The sequence below is a fragment of the Grammomys surdaster genome, unplaced genomic scaffold, assembly GCF_004785775.1.
Source record: "Grammomys surdaster isolate TR1022 unplaced genomic scaffold, NIH_TR_1.0 100, whole genome shotgun sequence".
Taxonomy (NCBI): Eukaryota; Metazoa; Chordata; class Mammalia; order Rodentia; family Muridae; genus Grammomys; species Grammomys surdaster.
In genome coordinates this window covers 4,434,590-4,457,669 of record NW_021604579.1, presented here as the reverse complement: position 1 = coordinate 4,457,669, position 23,080 = coordinate 4,434,590, and the positions used below count along the sequence as shown (strand labels likewise).

Here is a 23,080-nt window from a genome sequence, read left to right as displayed (position 1 = left end):
GTGTTGTATGTGTGTGTGTTGTATGTGTGTGTGTGGTGTGTGTGTGGTGTATGTGTATGTGTGGTGTGTGTGTGGTGTGTGTGTTGTATGTGTGTGTGTGTTGTATGTGTGTGTGTGGTGTGTGTGTGGTGTATGTGTATGTGTGGTGTGTGTGTGGTGTATGTGTGTGTGTGTGGTGTGTGTGTGTGTGAGACTTCCATTTGGAAGTCAGGGTATTACTTTAGGAGTCAAGTCTTTCTGCTATGTGGATCCCAGGGATTGAAAAGTCATCAGGCTTGGCTGCAAGCGCCTTTACTTCATCTGCCCAGCATACATTTTTCTCTATTAAGTCTTTCTGTCTTGTTGTAAGAGTTTTGATGTGTAGGCTAAGCTGCCCTTGAACTTGTAGGTGATCTTGCTGTTGCCTCTGGCCTCTGCCTCCTCTGTATGGTGAATACAAGTGTGAGCTGCTAGGCCTGACTACTGCATCTTTTTGTTGTTGAGACAAGGTCTCATGTAGCTCAATCTGGGCTTGAGGACCTGACTCTCCTGGAGGGACTCTAGTCAGCCTAAGGATGACAAACATGGCTCTGGGAGGCCTTGCCCTTCTCCCCCATTCCCTCTGCTTTGCTAAAAACTGTTAAATTACATTCCTAAAGACAGCCACCAAGGTCTAGCCTTTTGGCCACTTCCTCCTCCAGAGGCTGACTACCCAAGTCCAGCTACCAAAGTACTGAAGTTCAGCAACCAGAAGCCCCCCTTGGCTCATCTAATTTACATGCCCAATGAAATCTAAATACCTTAGGCTGGAGAGGTGGCTCAGTGGTTAAGAGCACTGACTGTTTTTCCAGAGGTCCTGAGTTCAATTCCCAGTTAACCTCATGGTGGGTCACAACCATCTGTAATGGAATCTGATGCCCTCTTCTGGTGTGTCTGAAGACAGCGACAGTGTACTCATACACATAAAATAAATAAATCTTAAAGAAAAACTAAATACCTTTGGGGCTGGTAAGATGGGTCAGTGGTTAAGGGCACTGGCTGCTCTTCCAGAGGTATTGAGTTCCATTTCCAGCAACCACATGGTGCCTCACAACCATCTATAAAAGGGTCTGAGACCCTTTTTTGGTATGCTGGTGTACATGGAGTCAGAATATTCAGACAATAAAAAAAAGAATATAAATTTAACAATTATTTAAAAAAAAAAAACCAATTAACTACCTCACCATAACACGGGTTTTCACCTTTTACCTTTATAAACCAACACTTGCCTATGGCCACATCTGTCTCCTCTCTATCCAGAGGCATCCTCCTCTGTTACCCTCTGGGACAAATACCCCTTCCTTCTCTCCCTTGTTCCCTCCCCCCTCTTCCTTGTCCTCTGTCTCCTGCCTTTGTCTCATCTCCCTGCTCTCTGTCCCTCAGGGAAAAAGAAATCTCCTTCGTGCTGAGAACTTGGTCTTTGGTGTCCGGAGTGGATAGCTTCCCCTTCACCTCCTGCCTCTACCTGCCCAGCATTGGGATCACAGGTTATACGTGTGTGCTGCCATATTGGCTCTATAGTAACACTTTAAAAACTCTGTCCTAATTGGCTACTGGCCTCCTGCTCTTCAGCTTGTCACATTGTTCCCAACACCACACACGTGAATTTGGAGGATGGAGGAAGGAGTTATCAATTCACCCTGACGAGACGCGGTAGCCTTTAAACCCCGCATTAGGGAGTTACGGTCAGGCAGGTCTCTGTGAGTTCCAGGCAAGCCTTGTCTTTCTATCACGTTCTAGGCTCTCCATGACTGCTAAACAACACAACAAAACAAAACCGCCAATCTGGAGTAACCAAAGCCAAGTTTGATTCTTGGGAATGCAGGCAGAAGGGTCTCGAGTTCAGTCATTTTCAGCTCTCTGGAGAAACTGAGACTCTATGTGACCCTGTCCCAAGCAAACACCCCCAAACAAGCAAACAAAAGCCGGCAACTGTTCGGTTGTGTTATTTTCTGCGGAGCTTTCAATAGCTCCCATTACATTCGAGATAACCTGAGGTAAGGAAAGTCCCAGCGCCTCAGGCCTCCTTACTTGCTTCTCTCGACTCTCTAGTGGTTAGCCCCTGTCTCTTTGAACTTTTCCTTATCAGTGCTTGGCACACATTGCTGTGTCTTAGGGCAAGGCCCTCAGCGGCTCAATCCTTTGTGTTAAATGAAGATACTAATATAATCACTTCTCTGTTGTTTATTTACTGATTAATGCGGAGGGTGGAATCCAGTGTCTCGTGTATATAGACAAGGGCTCTCTGTGTTTTCTTTTTATTTAATTTTAGAGCACGTTATCCCAGAGTGACAGTTTTAAGCCAGACTTGCTTAGTAGAGTAACATTCCGAATATTTGGCATTTGCACTGCCCCCTGGTGGTTAGCCCACACTTTACAGCGGGGGAGAGGTTAAGGGGAGGACTAAATCTCCAAGGTATCTTAAGAGGCCGGACCTCGGAGACTTGGCCTTATTTACATACCCACAATGCACTGCAGAGGGATCGTTGCTCGATTTAAGACGAGAAACCGCGGATTTCTTTTTTCTATCTTGTTTTCCTTCATAATGGTACGTCTTTCAGAGAGTTAATTGAGACTAAAGGAGAAGTCTTGTGTACTTTTGACTAAGAAGTTACCATCGTTGAATTAAGATATACAGTCAGGTGAGAACTAGGTCCAGCAGTTGTGTTGTATACTCTGGTTTCTCTTCAGATCGTATAAATCTTTCGCCTTTTACTAAAGATTTCCGTGGAGAGGAACAATTCTGAGTCTTTACTCAATTTTTTGAGGCCTTGTTTTTTATAAGGCTAGTAATGGTCATAAAAAAAACAAAACAGGGCGTTTATTCTTTCATCTAGCAACAAACAGTAGAAAGGACATCTGTCTTGACGGCAGCTTGTCTTAACATAGCTTCTCACTATGTGAGCCTGTTTCCTGAGTATCAAAGGTAGGAAAACAAGAAGGTTTTCTTAGAAGATAAAGAAAGCAAAACCACTCTTTTTTTGAGAAGAGTAAAAACCCAACTAAATACAGCAAAGAAATAGTTCTTTCTTACAACCTCTCCCATTCTGGTGAATGCTTTCTGTTTTTAATCTTTGCAGACAAAAACAAACCTCCCAGCTGGGCATACTGGTGTGTGCTTTTAGTCTCAGCATTCAGGAGACAGAAGCAGACATATTTTATGGGTTCCAGAGATCCTGGCTGGAGAAAAAAAGCGAAATATCAACAAATCCTCCTAAGGAAACAATAACAGAGGGGGTTGGAAAGATGGCTCAGGGCTTAAGGGCACTGGCCACTCTTCATGAGTTCAGTTCCCCGAAATTCCCATTTGTATATTGGATCCAATGCCCACTTCACATAACTAAATCTTTTTTTTTAAAGAAACAATAGCCGGGCAGTGGTGGTGCATGCCTTTAATCCCAGCACTTGGGAGGCAGAGGCAGGTGGATTTCTGAGTTCGAGGCCAGCCTGGTCTACAGAGTGAGTTCCAGGACAACCAGGGCTACACAGAGAAACCCTGTTTCCAAAAACTAGAAACCAAAAAAAAAAAAAAAAAAAAAAGGTGGGAGGGAAAAAAAGAAAAGAAACAATAACAAACAAACAAACAAATCCGGGCAAAATCTAACAGCAACAAACATAACCCAAACCAAAACCAACAGAATCTCCAACAAAACACTCAGAGCAACGGGGAAAGCAAGAGAGCTCAAACGAAATCAAAACTGAAACATGTAATCAAAGTTAATTAGGCCCGGTAACACAGGCCTGTAATTCCTGTGGTCAGGAGATCTAAGGTTCAAAGCCAGCCTAGGTAACTTGGGTTTATAATATTTTTTGCCTCAAAAAATAAAAAGTAGAAACGATCTGGGGCTACAGTTCAGTGATAGAACATTTACACAGCGCCAATGAAGCCCCAGGCTTGGGCCTTGGTACCACACAAGAGACTAGAGTGGGGGGCTGGGGCTGGGGGGTGGGAGGAACAGGAGTGTGGACGGCTCAGCTGAGGTAATTGGTAGGTCAGCAGATGGTTAGAGAGATGGAGATTAAGAAGAGACTTCAAGAGCCGAAGGAGCGGAGTCGGAGAGAGAGGGAGAAGGGAAGGGGGAAAGAAAAAAAAAGAAGAGACTTCAAGGAACACTTTGATATTGAGTTACAAGAAGAATGAGCGACAGCCAAGAGAGCTGGGAAAGGTGTTTGTATCCGGAGTTGTTAAAGACACAACGAGAGGTAAACGGCTGCCTGCAAACAAGGGGTCGAGGGAACAGGGAACAGAAGCAAAGCAAAAGGTAGAAGAGAAACGTGTGTGTGTGTGTGTGTGTGTGTGTGTGTGTGTGTGTGTGAGAGAGAGAGAGAGAGAGAGAGAGAGAGAGAGAGAGAGAGAGAGAGAGAGAGAGAGAGAAATATGGGGGCTTAGAGCAGTGTTTCTCAACCTGTGGGTCACGACCCCTTGGAGTTGCCAACCCTTTCACACGGGTCGCCTAAGACTATGAAAAACAGAGATACTTATATTATGGTTCGTAACAGTAACAAATTACAGTTGTGGACTAGCAATGAAAATAACTTTATGGTTGGGGTCACCACAGCATGAGAAACTGTATTAAAGAGTCACACTGTTAGGAAGGTTGAGAACCATTGCCTTAGAGGATCAAGAGGAGGTGGGACCGCCTCTAAGAGGAGATAGGGCCTCTATTAAGGCCACAGTGTGCCCTGGAGCCCTTCCAGAGACTTGGCCACCCTTCCCCTGGGACCTGCTTTGGGTAAGTTGGAACACTCAACGCTATGACGCAGCTTTCATAGATCTCCTTTCCGCTCATACCACACGGTACAGATAACACCAAGACTCTTTATTAGACCCTTCTGCAGAAATAGCTTCCCCCTCCCCCGCTGCATTTTCTAAAACGTAGCTTCCCACCCAGGGCCAAATGGCGCCGTCCTCAATGACACCCTCGTGGCAGGCAGGCTTCCATTAGGCACAACCTTGGCCTTCCTGGTTTGCCACGGGGGCTCTGTCACTCCTTGGATTCTGAATGAAGCTTCTCAAAGTCGCTGATGCGTCCCGTCTGATTCGAATCATCTGAGCCGGTGAAGAAGCTGATGGAGCTGTTGTTGATGCAGTCGCAGCTGTCTAACACTGCAGGCAGCAAAGGTCAAGTGTGAGCCCGAGTGCTGGTCCTGACTGGGCTCTGGATCCCTTCACCCGCTGCTCACCTCTGGTAACATTGACTTTGTTGGCTGCCAAGATGTCCGCTTGAATGCTATCTATTTTTGTGTACAAGATCTCGGCATCGCTCTGGGGATAGAAGCAGCAGGAGCCTGGCTGGGCACCAGAGCAGTGTGCCCCTGGAGGTGGGCTAGGGAGGACGGGTTACCGCGAGCAGAGCTGCTTAGGCAGAGAGGTCCTGCTTCCAGTTTACTAGCTAGGGACAAGAAGACAGTGTAGGGGTGGGGGGCGTCCAAGTCGGGAGACTTGATTCATGCTGTGCACAGGGACACTGTTCTGTCCTGGGCATCTGCTGAGGCTGGTGGGAACGGAAGTACTTACAAGGAAGAGCTGGTAGAGTTCTTCCCCCATGGACTTGCGAACGTGTTCCTCCACCAGTGGGAACATTTGCACAAAGTACTGCGGCAGAGGGTGGGCGGGGTGGCAGGACAGTGTGGGTATCTGCAGACTTGACTGCCCATGTCCTGCAGTCTGCCACATGCCCCACCCCAGCCCTCATACCTCCAGTGTGAGGCTGGCCAGCCTCTGGCTATTGCTGTGGTCAGTGTTACCCATGGCGGACATCAGGCCGTGGATGACGCGCAGGCGCAGCAGCTCCTCTGCCAAGTTCAAGTCGTTGCGCGCCAGGATCCTTGTGAGTAGGGAAAAAAAGACAGAAACAACCGTGGGGACATAGGAAGGGAAAAGAGCCTCTCACCCCCAAGTTTGAAGTCTCTCTCCAGCTGAGAAACAAGAATTCCAGCAGAGGTAGGATTAGTGGCTCATGCATTTAATCCCCGAATTCAGGAGGCAGAGGTGGAGGCAGGTGGATCTCTGTGAGTTTCAGGCCAGTTTGGTCTATGTAGAGTTCCAGACCAGCCTGGGCAACATAGACTTTATATTATAGAGAGACCCCTCTCTCTCTCCCTCTCTCTCTCTCCCCCTCTCTCTCACCTCCACCCCAGCCCCCCATGCACAAATCAGTAAGCTACAATTCTTCCTTGAGAAGCCCATACCCACACTACTGTGTGTGTCTTTCTGTTTTTGAGACTGGGTCTCACTATGTAGCCCTGACTGTCCTGGAACTCTCTATGTAAACCAGGCTGGTCTTGACCTCACAGAGATCCACTGGCCTCTGCCTCCTGAGTGGTGGTGCCCGTCAACCCTGTATCTTTAATATATAATATATTAAAAATCTAATCACATATATATTTTATATATACGAATGAGCCAGGAATGGTGACACAGGCCTTTGGTCCTAGTGTGCAGGAGGCTTGCATTGTCCAGCTTGACTTGCCTTGCCGTAATCACCCACTCCCTCTGCAGCCCTACCCAATGGTCTTGGCAGCTGCAGCCTGCTGCAGGAACACTGGTAGCTGGGTGGTGATCTGGAGAATTGAAGAGTCTGAAGAAATGAGGGACCATCAGCCAGGAAGCCTTTCCCACTTCCAGGGGGCAGTCCCATAGAAGAGTCCTACCGCTGAAGATCCTGGCCTGCAGTTTGGATGTCTCCTTGACTGGTGGTATGAGTAGGGACACAAGGCCCTTGAGAAGAGGTAAGCGCACGTCGTAGTGGATCAGGTCCTTTATCAGCTCGATGGCTGGAGAAGGAAAGAGATGCTGGAGAGGCCTTGTGTCCTTCCAAACCCACCATACCTTTCACTCTGCTGTCTCTATCACCTCTCCTGGTACCTTCTGCTGCTCAGCGGCCTTATGGGGGGAGGTTACACTTCCTTCCTGCCCTTCTGGAGCCCAAGATTAAACGCCAGTGAGAATAGGAATCAGAGGGAAGGAAGGAGATGCTGAATCCATCAAGAAAGGCTCAGAGGTCAGAGCTGGAGATTTGAGGTCTACAGAAAAGAGCTGCCTTTAGCTTGAAGGAGTTCAGCTGTGATAGAGGAGGAAAGGGCTGGGCTAGGACAGACTACATTTACTTTTTAAAAATTTGATTCTTATGGATCAAACTCAGGGCCTCCTACATTCTAGGGAAGCATTTAGCTACATCCTCAGGCCTGAGTTGGGTCTTTTTTGTTTTGTTTTGTTTTTGTTTTTTTGTTTTTTTTTTTCGAGATAGGGTTTCTCTGTGTAGCCCTGGCTGTCCTGGAACTCACTCTGTAGACCAGGCTAGCCTCAAACTCTCGAACTCAGAGATCCACCTGCCTCTGCCTCCCAAGTGCTGGGATTAAAGGCGTGTGCCACCACTGCCCGGCTTGTTTTTGTTTTTTGAGACTCCTCATCTTACATTATTGCCCTGAGATCAACCCTCAGAAACCAGGTAAAGATAGAAGGAGAGAAGTGACTCCACCAAACTTCCCTCTGACCTTCGCAGGCTCACCCCCCTACTCCCCCACCCCCTACCCATCCACCCCTACCCCCTCTGCATGCTTGAAATTCTAGCACTTGAAAAGTGGAGGCAGGAGTTTGAGGTCATTAAAGAAAAAACCAGTCAGGAATGGTGGCTACAACACTTGCTTCCTCTACAAACACTTCCTTAGGGAAGGAAGTGCCTGTAGTTTCTGTAGTCCAGATGCTGAGGTAGAGGATTTTGAATTTGAGGATGGTTTAGGCTTTAGGTAGATCAAGACCCTCTATCTATCTATCTATCTATCTATCTATCTATCTATCCTTTTTAACAAATCAGCTCAGCATGGTGGAACAGGCTTGTACTCTAAGCACTTGGGAGGCTGAGGAAGGCAGAGGCAGGAGCATTAAAATTGAGGATAGCACTATATAGCTAATTCCTGACAAATCGAGGCTACACAGTCAGATTCTGAACAAACGAAAACCAAGTCAGGATGACAGTGATAATAGCCACCCATTGTCCTCTTGGTCCTGCTGGTCATTTCTCTGGGTTGTATGTTTCTTAGAGGCCCTGCAGGCCACCCTCAGGATCAATCCTGATGTCCAGTTCTTGATGCTTCCTGATGCTCAGATGTGGCTCTTGTTGTTGCTGCTGTAGTGGATGGGGGCCTAGGCTATGTAGCCCTGGATGGACAGGAACTTGTTATGTAGACTGGTTTGCCTGAAAAGCAATGGGTCCGGGACCCAGCTTACTCCCTTCTCCTCTGTGGTTCTTAGCTTTCTGCTCTGGGTCTACTTCTTGCATCCTGCCAGAGACCCTCTCTGAGATTTGCTTCCCCACGTGCGTAACCACCCGTGCAAAGGGCTTGGCTGCCCAACCATGCAGGGAGGCTCTCTCTCTCTCCCTCTCTGCCCCGGACCTGTAAAGTGAGTGTTAGTGGTGCCTTCTGCCACAAAAACAACTAACATGAACGTTGCGGTGATATGGGACATGCTTGCTTTTCCTTGCCCATTGCAAATTCTAGCCGCCAGAGACACTGGGCAGTGACTTCCAGCTGCTAGTAGGAAGTCCCGCCCTGTTGCTGCCGCCCGCAGACCTGACCTGCAGCACCTGTTGCTCACAGCCCCAACCCACCAGCCGAACAATCATATGCCACTGTCGCCAGCTTTCTTATTCTGGTCCTAGCCAAATGTTTCTTTTTTGTTTTTGTTTCTTTGTTTTTTTCGAGACAGGGTTTCTCTGTGTATCCCTGGCTGTCCTGGAACTCACTCTGTAGACCAGGCTAGCCTCGAACTGAGAAATCCTCAGAAGGCCTGCCTCTGCCTCCCAAGTGCTGGGATTAAAGGCGTGCGTCACTACCACTCTGTCATTTTTTAAAATAATATATAACTGGTAGATTGTTGTTTACTCTTTCTCAGACTTCTGACTACATTGACATCTAAGCTTTCACAGATATTATCTGTTACCTCATTACCTAAACTCAGTTGCCATCAATTAAATGCTTCATATTTCCTCTTCTTGCTATGACACTGTCCTAATATTATATGAGTTCCTATAAACTTGCCTAACTCTAATAAAACATTCCACTATACGATCCAGCAAAGGCTCATCTTAAAGACTGCTTGTGTTGTTAACTCATGCTGTTATATCTTTTGTAAACTTATAAGCTACAGGAAACCCACTCAGATCTACCTCTCATGGACCAAATAGATACCATCCAGATAAGTACATCTGCCTAAAGTTCCCACTCACTACCTATTACAAAGGGTGGGATCCCTCTGGGTTTCAAATGTACATCTTAGAAAAATTTTCTTTCTCCCAAATGCACTTAATCTTATTCCCTACATCTTGTCAAGTCCAGGCACATCCAGAGAAGCAACCTCCAGATGCTCCGTCTCCTGTCACACATACAGCTGCTTCTACTGGACCTGTTCCTTCTGACCTATCCTCAGATGGCTTGCTCCGTAGAACAGCAGAAAACAGCCAACTCTCCTAAGACTGGACAAACATCCCCCATATTCATTCTTCTAGGTTCCCCCTAAAGACACGTCGCCCCCAATGCCAGCAGGAAGTAGCCAGATATCATGACGACCCTATTCCTGCTTTGCCATCACCTCTTTCTAATTTTTCTTTTTTAATTAAACCAAAACGGGGGAATGTTAATATTCTGTCTAAACTCCACCTCCACAGTTACCTGGCAACAGCCAGGTAGGCCTGCTCACTATAAAAGGGGCTGCTTGCCCCCTCCCCTCTCTTTTACCCTTTCTCTCTCTTAATCTCTTGATCTCTTGCCTTTAACTTCTCTCTGCCCCCTCCCCCTTCACTTCTGCCTCTCTCCACGTGGTCATGGCCGGCCTCTACTTCTCTGTTCTCTCTCTCTCTCTCTCTCTCTCTCTCTCTCTCTCTCTCTCTCTCTCTCTCTCTCTCTCTCTCTCTCTCTGCCTCTACTACCTTCCTGGCTTTCCACCCCATGCCCTGAATAAACTCTATTCTATGCTATACCAGTGTGTGGCTGGTCTCTCAGGGGGAAGAGCTGCCTTGGCATGGGCCTGCTGAGACATCTCCATCTCTCACACCTCTCCATACACCCACAGGACATACTCTCTGTATCTCTTTATCCTTTTATAAACACAACAGCTATATATTTTTTTTGAGACAGGATCTCTCTACATAGTCCCAGGTAGCCTAGAACTAACTATGTAGTCCAGGCTGGCCTTGAACTCATGGAGATCCACCTAGCTCTGCCTCCTGAGTACTGGGAATACCATGCCCAGTATTAGAGTTGGTTATTAGAGAGGCTGCATGCCTCTTTTAGATGAGAACAGGTCTGGAAGGCTGCTCTTCTGTAAAAGGAGCTGACATCATGAAGGAAGTCTGTGTTAGCCAGCCGGTGGCTATACGCAGGCTTTTCTATGACATACTCTCTGTTTTGCTTAGGGAAGATCTTTTCATGGAAGAAGAGGTTGGGGTCTGACACTTGCTCAGACAGAATCACAGGTGGTTCTCTTGATTGGGTACTTTGTGTAACCCCACAGCCTTCCTGTGCATCCACTTCCTGCTCCCCCCAACCGGAAGGCTGTATGCCTTTGTTTAACTCTACATAGAGTTCAGTTAATGAACACCTTCCTTCATCCTCATACTCTGTAGAATCGGGTTTAGGAAGTAAGATTTTTTTCTTCTGTTAATCTGTCTATGAATCATTTCACAGATAAGGATGATCATGCCTTTACATTGGACAGACTAAATCTAAAGCTTGCGTACACACACAGCCACTTCCAAGGTGCCCACCTATGTCTGAAGCAGTAGAGGAATTCTTTGCTCCTAGAGCCTTGGGGAACCAGGGTGCCAGTTTACTGTGCACTACTGGACAAGACTGCCACCTTCTGGCTGCACAGAGGAAGCACACTTCAGCATAAATGTTTCTTTCTTTTCCAGCGGAATATCCTCGGCAGGCTGTACTTGACCAGTCAGTCACATGCTCTCTGATTCCTGAGTGTTCCGCTGCCCTTTTAACTACATCCTATTCAAATACTAATGTTGAAGCACTAAAAATAGATTAACTCGTACATTTTTAATTACACTGTATTCAAAGACCAATGCTGAAACACTAAAAATAGATGGATTAATTAATTATTAGTCACAGCGTCTTCACTGTTAGATCAAACTGGCCTTTATTTTGTGGCAGTCCTCCTGCTACAGCTGCCATCGTCTCGATTCCAGAGACATGCCACCATGCCCAGATAAAAATACTTTCAGAGAATTGTTTTATTTTTAAGAGCTGGGGAGGGCTGATTAGATGGTTCAGTGGACAAAGGCACTTGGAACCAAGTCTGATCAACTGAGTAAGATCCCAAGGATGCATGGAGGAAAGAGACAAGCTCTGCTATTGCCTCTGACCTTCCCATCTCTGTGGCGTGCACGCCCCAATAAATAAGTAAGTAAGTAAGTAAATAAATAAATAAAAAGTAATAAAGGGCAGGAGATGTTCAGCAGTCAAAGCAATCTTGAGAACTGAGTTCATGTCCCCAGCACCCATGTAAACGCTGGGTTAGCACTGTGGCTGGATTGTACTCTTAGCCCGAGGGAACTAGAGATAGAGACCCCAGAGGCAAGCTGGCTCGCACAGCTCCTCACACTGGTGAGCTACAGGTTCGGCTAGAGACCTCCATATGTAAAGAGAGTGGCTAAGGAAGACCTCTGATGTCATTTTCTGACCTCCAGGCACATGTGTGAGAACACACACACACACACACACACACACACACACACACACACACACACACACACAACTTTAAAGTCTAGCAAGATGTTATAAGCCCATAGACTCAACTGAGAGAAGCAGAGACAAGTGGGTTACTGAAGTGCTGGAGATCAAAGCTATCCTGGATAATGCAGTGAGAATCTGTCTCCAAAATACAAACAAAAGCTATATTATCAGTATTGTTTGTTTGTTTACTTTCTTACTTATTTGAGACAAAGTCTCTCTCTTTAGTCCTTCTTGTCCTGGAGCTTGCTACATTGACTATGCTGTTCTAGAATTCACTGAGCTCCTCCTCCTGTCTCTGCCTCCTGAGTGCTGGGACTAAAGTTGTAGGTTATCAAGCCCAGCTTGTTTTTTATTTATTTATTTATTTATTTTTTGTTTTTTTGAGACAGGGTTTCTCTGTGTAGCCCTGGCTGTCCTGGAACTCACTCTGTAGACCAGGCTGGCCTCAAACTCAGAAATCTGCCTGCCTCTGCCTCCCAAGTGCTGGGATTAAAGGTGTGCGCCACCACCACCCGGCTCAAGCCCAGCTTGTTAGCTTGTTATTACTCTTATTTTTAAACAATAAAGAAAATCAATGAAGTATAAACATTCTGAGCTATGGATGTGGCTAATGAGCTAGGCATTATGGTGACATGTTCTCTCTCTCTCTCTCTCTCTCTCTCTCTCTCTCTCTCCTCCTGTAGCTAGACTATACTCAAGCTTGCTATGTAGCTAAGGATGACCTTGAATTACCGATCTTACCAGTTTGTTTGAAGACAAGGTCTTACTTTGTAGCTTAGGCTGGCTTTGAACTTATGATATTGACCCTGTTCACCCTGTCTCTACCTCTCGAGTGCTAGGATTACAGGTGTGACCCTGCATCCCAGTTATCTGCTATCTGCTCCTCTAGGCAAGTGTGGTGGTTTGGATAGGAATGCTCCCCCCCACCCCCCCTTAGAGATTTGTGGGTTTGAATACTTGGCCCATACAGAGTCTATTAGGAGGTGTGGCCTTGTTGGAGGAAGAGTGTCACTGTGGGGGTGGGCTTTGAGGTCTCCTACCAAGCTCCACCCAGTGTGGCACACAGTCTCCTGCTGCTGCCTGTGGATCAAGATGTAGAACTCTCTCTCGGCTTTTTCTCCAGCACCATTTCTGCCATGCTTCCTGCCATGATGACAGTGGACTGAACCTCTGAAACTGTAAACCAGGCCCAATTAAATGTTTTCCTTTATAAGAGTTGTCATGGTCATGGTGTCTCTTCACAGCGATGGAAACCCAAACCAAGACAGCAAGCCTTCTTGTTTTTGTTTTTAATTTATTGTTTTTAATTTATTTTTATTCTATGAGTTTTGAGTATTTTGCCTTTATGTTTGCAAGTACACCAGGTATAGTTGTGTGTAGCACGTGGGACCCACCTTGGGTCCCCTGCAAGAGCAGCAAGTGTCCTTAACTACTGAGTCACCTCTCCAGCTTCCTCCACCGAGCGAGTCTTACCCAGTTCAAGCAGCCTGTGCACTGAGGGTGTGGACTCCTCCTAAGACCTGAGTCAAACATCACAGTCTCTAAGGGGAGGATCTGTGGGGGTGGGGCACAGACACCCAAGGGCCCAGGAAAATGGGGAAACTGGAAACAAGTTTGCCTTGGGGTTTCTATCTACCTTGATCCTGGATAACTGTATAATACAACTCTTTAAATGCTAAGCACTGTCACGGTTTCAGTGCTAATATAACCAGGCGTGTATGATGTTCTTGTAGAGAGTAGCAGGTTTTGGAGCTTGTGAGAAGACTCAGTGGTAAAGATGCTAGTTGCCTTCCCCACCTTGACTCTTGAACTCACATGCACGCACGCGCGCGCACACACACACACACACACACACACACACACACACACGCCTTTGGGGAATTGAACTCAGGCCATCAGGTTTGGCAGCAAATGTTCTTACCAGCTGAGCCTCCTGGATGGCCCCACCGACATTTCAGTATGGTTTTTTTTTTTTTTTTGGAATGAAACTTACATTGTTGACAGGATCTAGCAGAAGCAGCATGCAGGTCTAAGCTGTTTTCATCTTTAGTTATTTGTTTAGCATGTGTGGATGTGTCTGCATATGGGTAAATGCACACTGCAGTGTCCCTGTGGAGGTCAAAGGAGTCAGCTCTGTTCTTCCTTCACGTGGGTCCTATGGACCAAACTCAGATCATCAGACTTGAAGGCAAGTATTTTTACCTGCTGAGTCATTTTGCTGGCCCTTGGATCTCTCTCTTCTCTCCCCCTCATCCCTCTCTTCTTTTTCCTCTCTCTCCTCTCCTCCTCTTTCCTCTCCCTCCCTCCCTCCCCCTGCTCCCTCTCTCTCAGCTGTCTTGGAACTTGATTTCTAGACGAGGCTGGCCTTGAATTCATAGAGATCCAACTGTTTCTGCCTTCCAAGTGTTGGTATTATAGCCCCAGGTGACAGCAGCCTGGCTGATATCTTGACCTGGAAACCTCACAAAATATCCCAAGTCAGAGCTGGGTATGGTGGTACACGCCTATAATCCCAGCACCCTGGGTTACAAAAAAAAAAAAAAAAAAAAAAAGACTAAAAAAGGGGGTGGTATGGGGATATTAAGCACTTGGTTAAGCTGTTCTCAGATTCCCGAGTCATAAACATTATGGTATAGTAAAAGGTGACTATCCCTTGTTTGTAATCCCAGCATTCTGGAGGCTGGGGCAATAGGATCAGGGGTTTGAGGTCAGCCTAGGCTACACAGCGAGAGCTTTATTGTCTCTAACTGCTACATTCTAGAGATGATTTTTAATGTAGAAATAGATCCCTAATATACAGATGGATTTAACAGTTTTTTTGTACGTTTATGCAAAAATTCAAATGAACAGCTTTCACTTTTCCTTTGTGGCAGCATTGTAAGGGATCACTTGTCTCTGCTTTGTTTGGTGGCCTGGGACAAAGGTCAGGAAGAGGTAACCATCTGCATGGGTCTGATTGCCCATTCTTGAGAAGCTGGTGTGAAGTCCCCTGGGGCCAAAGACATGAACAAAGAGACAGCATGGGGCAGGAAGGGGGTGCTGGGGAAGAGGCCCTCAGAATTTGGAGGATATGGTTTCTGTCAACTCTCTTGGCCTCACTAATGGTGCTAATATGAATTGCTAAGACATTTTCAAATATTTGAAGGACATAGATCGTCAGTAAATCAGTGATTTGGTGAACTGTCATTTGGCAAGTTGATCTTTTGACCAAATGACTTTTGGCCAGCGTGCATCTGACAACGTAAGTTACAGTGAATTAGTGTGCTCCTTACCAAGTGACACATTATGATGTTTATGTCCCTAAGGCAATGATTAATGGTTTATTTATAAAAGATACTAACAACTTTATTGGGTCCGTTTCTTTCTTTCTTTCTTTCTTTCTTTCTTTCTTTCTTTCTTTCTTTCCTTCCTTCCTTCCTTCCTTCCTTCTTTCTTTCTTTCTTTCTTTCTTTCTTTCTTTCCCTTTTCCTTCCTTCCTTTCTTTTTTGTATTGCTTAGGGAACAGGCCACTACTGAGTCATTAATTTCATTTATTTATTTATTTATGGCACTGAAGAGATGGCTCAGCTGTTAAGAGAGTACTGGCTGATTTTCTAGAAGACCCGGGTTCAATTCACAGCATCTACATGGCAACTAACAACCATCTGTAACTCCAGAACCAGGAGAATCCAATGCCCTCTTCTGGCTTCCACAGGTAGCAGACATACATGCAGGCAAGACACCCATCTCCATAAAATAATAATTATTCTTACATTTAAGTAGGTGTGTGACACTTGCCTTTAATCTCAGCACTTGAGAAGCAAAGACAGACAGACTGTGTGAGTTTCAGGCCAGTAGGACTACACAGTGAGACACTATGTCTCCTAAAGTAAAATAAAATGAAATTAAAAGAAATATTGCTGGGTAGTGGTGGCACACACCTTTGATCTCAGCAAGGGGGAGGCAGAGGCAGGCAGATCTCTGAGCTTGAGGCCAGCCTGGTCTACAGAGAGAGTTTCAGGGCAGCCAGGGCTACACAGAGAAACCCTGTCACAAACAACAAAAAAATTGTTTCAATTTAGTGTGTGTGTGTGTGTGTGTTTGTATGCATTTGCACATGCCACAGTGCTCCTGTGGAGGTCACAAGACATCTTGTGGGAGTCAGTTCTTTTTTTCCACATGCATCCTGGGGTTTTAGCTCAGGCTGACAAGCTTGGAGCCATGTGCCTTTACTCACGAGCCATTCCACCAGCTCTGGGTTTTGGAGACAGGGGCTCACTATTTAGCTCAGGAGGCTGGCCTCAAGCTTGTGGGCCTTGGCCACTCTAGGGAAGGGACGCAATGAATGGCTGCTTTTGTCCCTTTAAACTGCTAGTTCTGATAAGTCCCCCGCTTGCCACCAATTCCTGGAATAGCAATCCTTCCTGACAGGAAAGTGTCATTTCTCATTTCAGAGCAGTTATAAATGGAGATAAATTCCAGGCAGGACCACTTTGGAGAAGTCCTCTGTTAGTTCTGGTTTTGGCTCAGCTTAAATGGGATGATCATTAAGAGAAATTCTCAAGTCTGCAGTGTGATACAAAGCCCTGGGCTGTTGGTGAGCACAGGCCTTGGCACCCTCCCTCCGTTGTTTCTCCTCCTGGGTAAAGGGGACAGGAGCAGGTGCCAGGAGCTCCTGGAGAGGCTAAAGAAGGCGGGGACCAGCGCTGTTATCCCTCCCATCCTCCAGGGGCACCCACACTCAAACCTTGCACTCTTCTGAAAACTGCATTAACGTACTGAGAAACCAGGGGCTGCTGGGATGGCTCAGCAGTTGAGAGCTTTTGTTGCTCTTACAGAAAACTGGAATTCAGCTCCAGCCTCCACATTGGCTGGATAACAGTTGCCTGTAACTGCAGCCCCAGGGGACCCACTGTCTTCTTGTGGTCTCTGTGGGCAGCACCCACAGGAAGGAGCTTACATGTGCCTCCCCTAAACTTTATTTTATTTTTAAAAAGATTATTTATTTAATGTATGAATGCTTTATCTGCATATATAGCTGTGTGCCAGAGAGGGTATTAGATCCCATTACAGATGGTTGTGAGCCACCATGTGGTTGCTGAGAATTGAACTCAGGACCTCTGGAAGAACAGTCACTGCTCTTAACCACTGAGCAATTTCTCCAGCCCTTATTTTATTTTTTAAATTGAGCAACTGAACAAGAAAGGGGAGAGGAGCCTATTCTATCTGCCCATAGAGTGCTTACCCACTCTACTGCTCAGATGCAGCACCTGCTTCTGTAGTGGTTTTAAGAACTGGCCACAATATTATTTGGTCTTCTTCTCATTGAGATGTGGCAACTGTGTGGTCCTGTGAATTCTTTATTATTATTATTATTATTATTATTATTATTATTATTATTTTGTTTGTTTTTGAGTCAGGATTTCTCTGTGTAGCCCTGGCTGTCCTGGAATTTGTTTTTTAGACAAGGCTAGCCTTGAACTCAGAGATCCTGCCTCTGCCTCCTGAGTGCTGGGATTAAAGATGTACATGGCCACTCTGTTGGGTCCCGTGAATTCTAACAGGACACAGTGTGTGCTATTTAGGAGGTGTGGTCACAGAAGGCCATGCAGCTTCTCACTGGGTGTTGTTGGATGTCCCCTTTTTGGGACCCAGCCACCAAGCTATGAGAAGCCAAGTGTCCACACAGCAGCCACGCAGTTGATGGTCCTGGCTGAGTCCTACCTCCAAATACTTCAGCTCCTTGTATTAGCCCCAAGACCTAGACTTTCTTCAGATATAAAAATTAAGTAGAGTGGGCTAAAAAAGTCTTAGAAATTAGAATAACTATAATTTTAAAACAATATTTGCAAAAATGAAAATTAAAGAAAAAGCCATTCATGATGAATAATATATCTAAATTATTCAGTGTATCTAGAAACTATCAATCTTGGCTTCCTCCTCCCAGATGTTTGCAGCCTGTTCCCCTGGGGAGAGTCCTACAGCCTCCTTTTCAGCTGTGCACAGTACACTTGCCTCCTGGAATCAATAATGTATGAAATAATCTCTGTGGCTGGCATTCTCTCTTAGAGTGCTCTTCCGTGTGTGTGTGTGTGTGTGTGTGTGTGTGTGTGTGTGTGTGTGTTCCCATCTGTCTGTCTGATCTTTCTTCATTCTCTCATTGCCTAAGTTGGTTTTCTAGGACCCAGCCACTGAGGTCACAGCAGTGGAATGTGCTCACAATTCCAGGGTAGGGAGGTAGACTTGAGAGAATCACGAGTTCAAGACAACACTTGGCCTGCTGTGGTGCTGCATGCCTGTAATCCCAGTACTTGGGAAACTGCTGGAGGACAGAGTTCAAGACCAGCCTAGACTGCCTGAGAAACACAGGCTCAAAAGGAAAGAAAAGAAAGAAACCCTAACCCCACATCCAGCCTTCCTTCCCTCAAGCCAGCTGACAACTGACCTATAGAAGTTCAATAAATGAATGACTCAGCAGATGAAAATGTATGGATAACATCAGTGTCCAAATTAGTTAGTTAGTTAGTTTGGTTGGTTTTGTTTTTTGTTTGTTTTGTTGTGTTTTGTTTGTTTGTTTGTTTGTTTTTACAAGAAAGACAATGTTGTGAGGTTTGGTCTGCTGCTATGTATTTTCATAATGTTAAATACTGGCCCTGGTTGTCTCAGGGACAAGAGAATCCTCGGTCTACACCAAGTGATGCTATGTGACCTTGTTCCTTATGTAAAACTACTGGTTGGACTATATAGGTGGACAGAAGGGAGGTAGGCAGGGTTTCAGGTCCCAGGCTTGGTGTCTGAGGCAGGAGACCATGTGTAGGGAGGAGTAGATGCCATGGGGTAGGTGAATCACCAAATCATGGCCATGAAGGCTGGCCGATTAGAGTTAAGAGCAGCTCAGATGTAACACTGCTAGTTATAGCTCAGGGTTATTGATTGGGGAACAGATTCTAATAGCTTAGAGGGTAGATATCTGCCCAGTTCTAGTGCTTCAAAGGCTTATCATAAATATAAAGGTTTTGTGTATTTTATCTGGAAACTGTATGATCAATGGCAGGGTAGAGACCCTCAGCTGACTAAACATTTACTACAAGACAGTTCCTATGAAGCTCAGGCTGGCTAATTTGCGATTCTCCTGTCTCGACCTCCTGACTGCTGAGGATAGATGTGTGTATCACCATGCTAGGCTTCCTTTTCCGTTTGCCCAGTGCTTGAAGTCCGACCCAGGCCTGCACACACTGGCTGATCATCCTGTCACAGAGTCACCACCGTAGCTTAGTCAGAGGCTTCAGTGCAAACTCAAGAAGCATATGAGGGGGCGCTTTGGACTTAGCTGGCTCTAACCTCTGCTCAAATGAAATGTGACCATTTTCTGAGGCACTTGCTGACTGATACTAAACTGGTCTCTTCCCTCTGGCAAGGTTATTTTGGATACTCAGCAACAGGCTCTTGGTGAATGAAGGGAGACTTTGGAGAGCTGCCTCTCGCTGCCACCTTTGGTGACCTGGAGGCCTCCCTACCTTCATACTGGACCTCCAGGTGCATTGTGCTCAGGACCCCCAGTACACAGTCCACGATGCTAGGGTGTGTCGCTCCAACGATTGACTGGCAAGACAGACAAGAGCACAAGTGTGTTGACTCTTTAGGCCTACAGGAAGCAAAAGGAGGACCCCCTAAACAGCCAGGCTTGGGATGATTTGACTCTGTACTCATTAAACCAAGTCTCCTGGCTGCCATTGAGACAGGAAGGACTAAGGTCTGTGACTATGGCTTGGGGAGGGAGGACACAGGGGGAAAAAAGTACTCATTCCTGATCCTAAATCTTCTCTCTCTGAAATCTCACCTTTTGGTTAGCCTGTCTTTTACCTCTTCAGACTTTACCTATACCACTCTACCAGCTAGTGAGAGGACAGAGCCATGCAAACAAGGGTCTACCAAAGTGCCCACTGTAGGGACTGCAGGGACTGCAGGGATCCTCAGGTCTGACCGTGGCCTCCTGCTGGCTTGGCTCAGCTCTAGGGGTGTCCCTTCTGCTTTCCTCCTGACATAGTGAGTCCTGTCTGGGGAGTTTCATTTACTTCAGCGTCACTTGTTAGTTATCTGTGTGTGAAATCCAAGCTGACATCTTCATCCTCGCCCTTTCTCTGGAGCTCTGGCCTTTTACTTTCTGTAGCCCAGTGGTTTCTCCAGCAGCTCTGGGCAGTGGTTCTTAAACTGAGCTAAGAATCAGGACCCCTTGGGAATTGAAAAGGCCAAAGCGTTACCGTGGGCCACTAGGGATCCACTGTGGCTGAGTCTGAACCCAAGTCCTCCCAGAGCCACCTGACTTTATCCGTTCTTGGTGCTGTACAACTCACCCTGTTGGCAAAGCTCAAGCTAGATGGCATTTTTGACGTCTATCCTTGATTCTGCATCTGTCTCAGGAATGACTACCCATTTCGGTCACATCTGCACCCACTTCCATTGCCACCATTCAGGCTATTTTGTCCTCTCCCCCCTCCCCCAGCCCATCCTCTGGGGCCCTTGTGAGAGTTCCAACAATTTATGCCAAAGCCACATTTGTTCCCCTCCTTACTAGGCATGATGCCACAATGCCTCCCAAATTTGACCTCACTCACATTCTAGGGCAGAAGCCAAGAAGGAGGGAAAAAAAGCTTTTTCAATCAGTGAGATCTGGCCTCTTCACTTACACGCTGCCTACAGAAGCCCTGTGCTTCTCCTCCTGTCAAATGGATGCCTTTAATCTTTCTCACAGTTCCCTTGTTATCCCTGTTGCTTGTCTCTACCACTTTGAAGTCTGCCAATATTTTTCTGATCCTTAAACAAACAGGATAAATCACTCTGCTGGGAGACATGAACTCTATGTCCCGCCTTGGCCTTCGGAAGTGCCGCTGATTGGCGGTGGAGGAGTGCTGCTGGGAAAGGTTAAGACTGCACGAGGATCACAACTCCAGAGCATAGCTGTGGCTCACCTGGGCAATCTTGAGAGTCTGCAGGGCCAGTTGCTGGGCTTTGGGGGACCCACAGGGCAGCAGAGCTATTAGGCCTTTGTATACTTGGTTCTGGTACTTGGGGTTGCCGTGGACCAAAGCATCCAGCAGAACCTGCACTTCCTCCTGGGTCTCTTCTGATTTAGACTTTGCCAGAAATTCTGCTATGGCTCTCACACCTAGGCAAGGAGAGAAAATGCTAAATTGGACAAGATTTAGGTTTAAAACGATTCCCACTCAAGAATGCTTGACGGGGTTGCTTTAAGCTTGTTTAACCAAAGCACAATTTTGTGTGTGTGTGTGTGTGTGTGTGTGTGTGTGTGTGTGTGTGTGTGTATCGGGGGCATAGGAAGTCTTTCTCACCAGACTGTAACCTTTTAAAATGTATTTTTAAAAATTTTAGACAGTCTTATTATGTATTCCTGGCTGTCCTGGAACTCACCATGTAGATCAGGCTGACCTCAAACTCAGAGATCTGTTGTCTCTCTCCTAAGTGTTGGATTAAAGGTACTGGGTGAGTGCTGGGATAGAACCTAGCTCCTCAGAAAGAGCAGCAAGTGCTGTTTACCACCTCTCCAGCTCAAGCTGTATTTGGTTATTTACTTTTGGTTTTTTGAGATGGGGTCTCTTATGTATCCCTAGCTGTCCTACAACTCCTATGTAGACCAGGCTGACTTTGAACTCACAGAGCTTGCCCCTTTCCTCTGTCCCTCCAGTGACATGTCTCACCATCCCTGGAAAGATTTATTTTTTTAATTTTATATGTATGGGTATTTACTTACATGTATATACATTACAAGTGCACTTGGTGTCCACTAAGACCAGAGGGACTGTTGGATCTCCTGGAATTGGAATTCCAATTGTGAGCCACCGTGTGGGTTCTGGGAATGGAACCAGAGCCATCTGCAAGACCAGTCAATGCTGAGCCATCTCCAGTCCCTTGGCAGTCAATCATTTTATCTCAGTTTTGTTGCTAACATTAGTCATAATGATTTTACATAGGACTTTAGGTAATAGCTAATAAAAGCTTGTTATATGTGTGTGGAAAAGGATACATTTAAAATGGAGGGTCAAAGGGTGGGCATGGTGGCACACACCTTTAACCCCAGCACTTGGAAAGCAGAGGCAGGTGGATCTCTGAGCTTGAGGCCAGTCTGGTCTATAGAGAGTGTTCCAGTTCCAGGACAGCCAAAGCTCCATAGAGAAAAGGCACACACACACACACACACACACACACACACACACACACACGAGGACTGTGGATGTGGTTTGGTTGGTAGAATACTTGCTTAGCATTCGCCACACCCTGGGATTGATGCTCAACACTGAACAAACCAAGTGTGGTGTTGAGTTTCTAATCCTAGCTCTCAGGAGCTGGAGGCAAGATCAGAAGTTCAAGGCCAACCTGGATTACTGTGGTGGATTTAATGAGATGCTCTCCACAAGGCTCCGACATTTCAGCATTTGGCCTCTACTTGTTTGGAGGATGATTAATGAGGTGTGGCAATAGCTAATAAATAAAACCAACTCCTTGCTAGACATGTGTCACTGAGATACACCATAAATCTGGTTTTGAGGGTTCAAAAGACTGGCCATTTCAAATTAGGTCTATCTGCTTTCTGTTTATGGCTTAAGATATGAGTTCTGCTGCTACAGCCAACACATCTGTTGCTTGCAGCCACCTTGCCCACCATGATGGACTTGTAGCCCTCAGGAACTATAAGCCCAAAACAAAGCCTCCTTCTCTGAGTTGCCTTGGTCACGGCTGTGATAAACAGCAACAGACAAGTAACTAAGACACTACACAGATAGTATGAGTCCGGTCTGGGATCCATGAGCCAGAGAGATGGCTCAGTGGTTAAGAGTGCTTGGTACATAATCCTGAGGACCTGAGTTCACATCCCGGCACTGAGATGCGAGCCAAGCACCCTTATGACATGCTGGGTATCCTTCATATGTCTGTAACCCCAGTTCCAAGGTGGGTGGAGACAGGGGGATTTCTGGGGCTTGGCAGCTTCTAGCCTAGCCAAGAAAACTCAATCCCCAGTTTTAGGGGGAAACCTGCTTAAAAGAGAGGAGAGTGAAAGGGGGGCATCCAGCCCCCTCTTCTGGTCTCTGCAATGCATTCACACACAGACACATACATGCACCCCATAATAAGTAAACTAAAAGAGAGATATTTCTGAAACTATCTTTCTTTGAGTAAATAACAGGGAAGTCATAAATCTGGTCTTGTGGTTGTGATGTGGACAGAGCATCTGACCAAGGGATATGTCCACAGAGGGATATGTCAACCCAGGGATATGTCCACCCAGGGATATGTCCACTGAGGGGGTGTGTCCACCCAGGGA

At 46.3% G+C, this 23,080-nt stretch overlaps 1 protein-coding gene and 1 non-coding gene across 3 annotated transcripts in view; one reads left to right on the top strand and one right to left on the bottom strand.

Moving 5' to 3' along the window:
- Window positions 1–2,689: 2,689 nt before the first annotated feature.
- On the top strand, window positions 2,690–2,806 carry LOC114639643. Its single transcript, XR_003714037.1, has one exon. It is a non-coding gene; the product is annotated as a U5 spliceosomal RNA (small nuclear RNA).
- A 2,073-nt stretch (window positions 2,807–4,879) lies between these two features.
- The window catches only part of Armh1 (armadillo like helical domain containing 1), a 25,998-nt gene continuing 7,797 nt past the window's right edge, over window positions 4,880–23,080 (bottom strand). Inside the window, exons 4-11 of one of the 2 annotated variants that reach the window (XM_028788016.1) lie at window positions 20,712–20,908; window positions 19,260–19,344; window positions 6,673–6,795; window positions 6,527–6,599; window positions 5,717–5,846; window positions 5,537–5,614; window positions 5,203–5,284; window positions 4,880–5,125 (exon numbers count right to left, since the gene is read on the bottom strand). In XM_028788016.1, the coding sequence (XP_028643849.1) occupies window positions 5,004–5,125; window positions 5,203–5,284; window positions 5,537–5,614; window positions 5,717–5,846; window positions 6,527–6,599; window positions 6,673–6,795; window positions 19,260–19,344; window positions 20,712–20,908 (890 nt within the window). In that variant the 3' untranslated portion in view covers window positions 4,880–5,003. The remainder of the gene's footprint in view (window positions 5,126–5,202; window positions 5,285–5,536; window positions 5,615–5,716; window positions 5,847–6,526; window positions 6,600–6,672; window positions 6,796–19,259; window positions 19,345–20,711; window positions 20,909–23,080) is intronic. The other variant, XM_028788021.1, reaches the window with a different exon arrangement.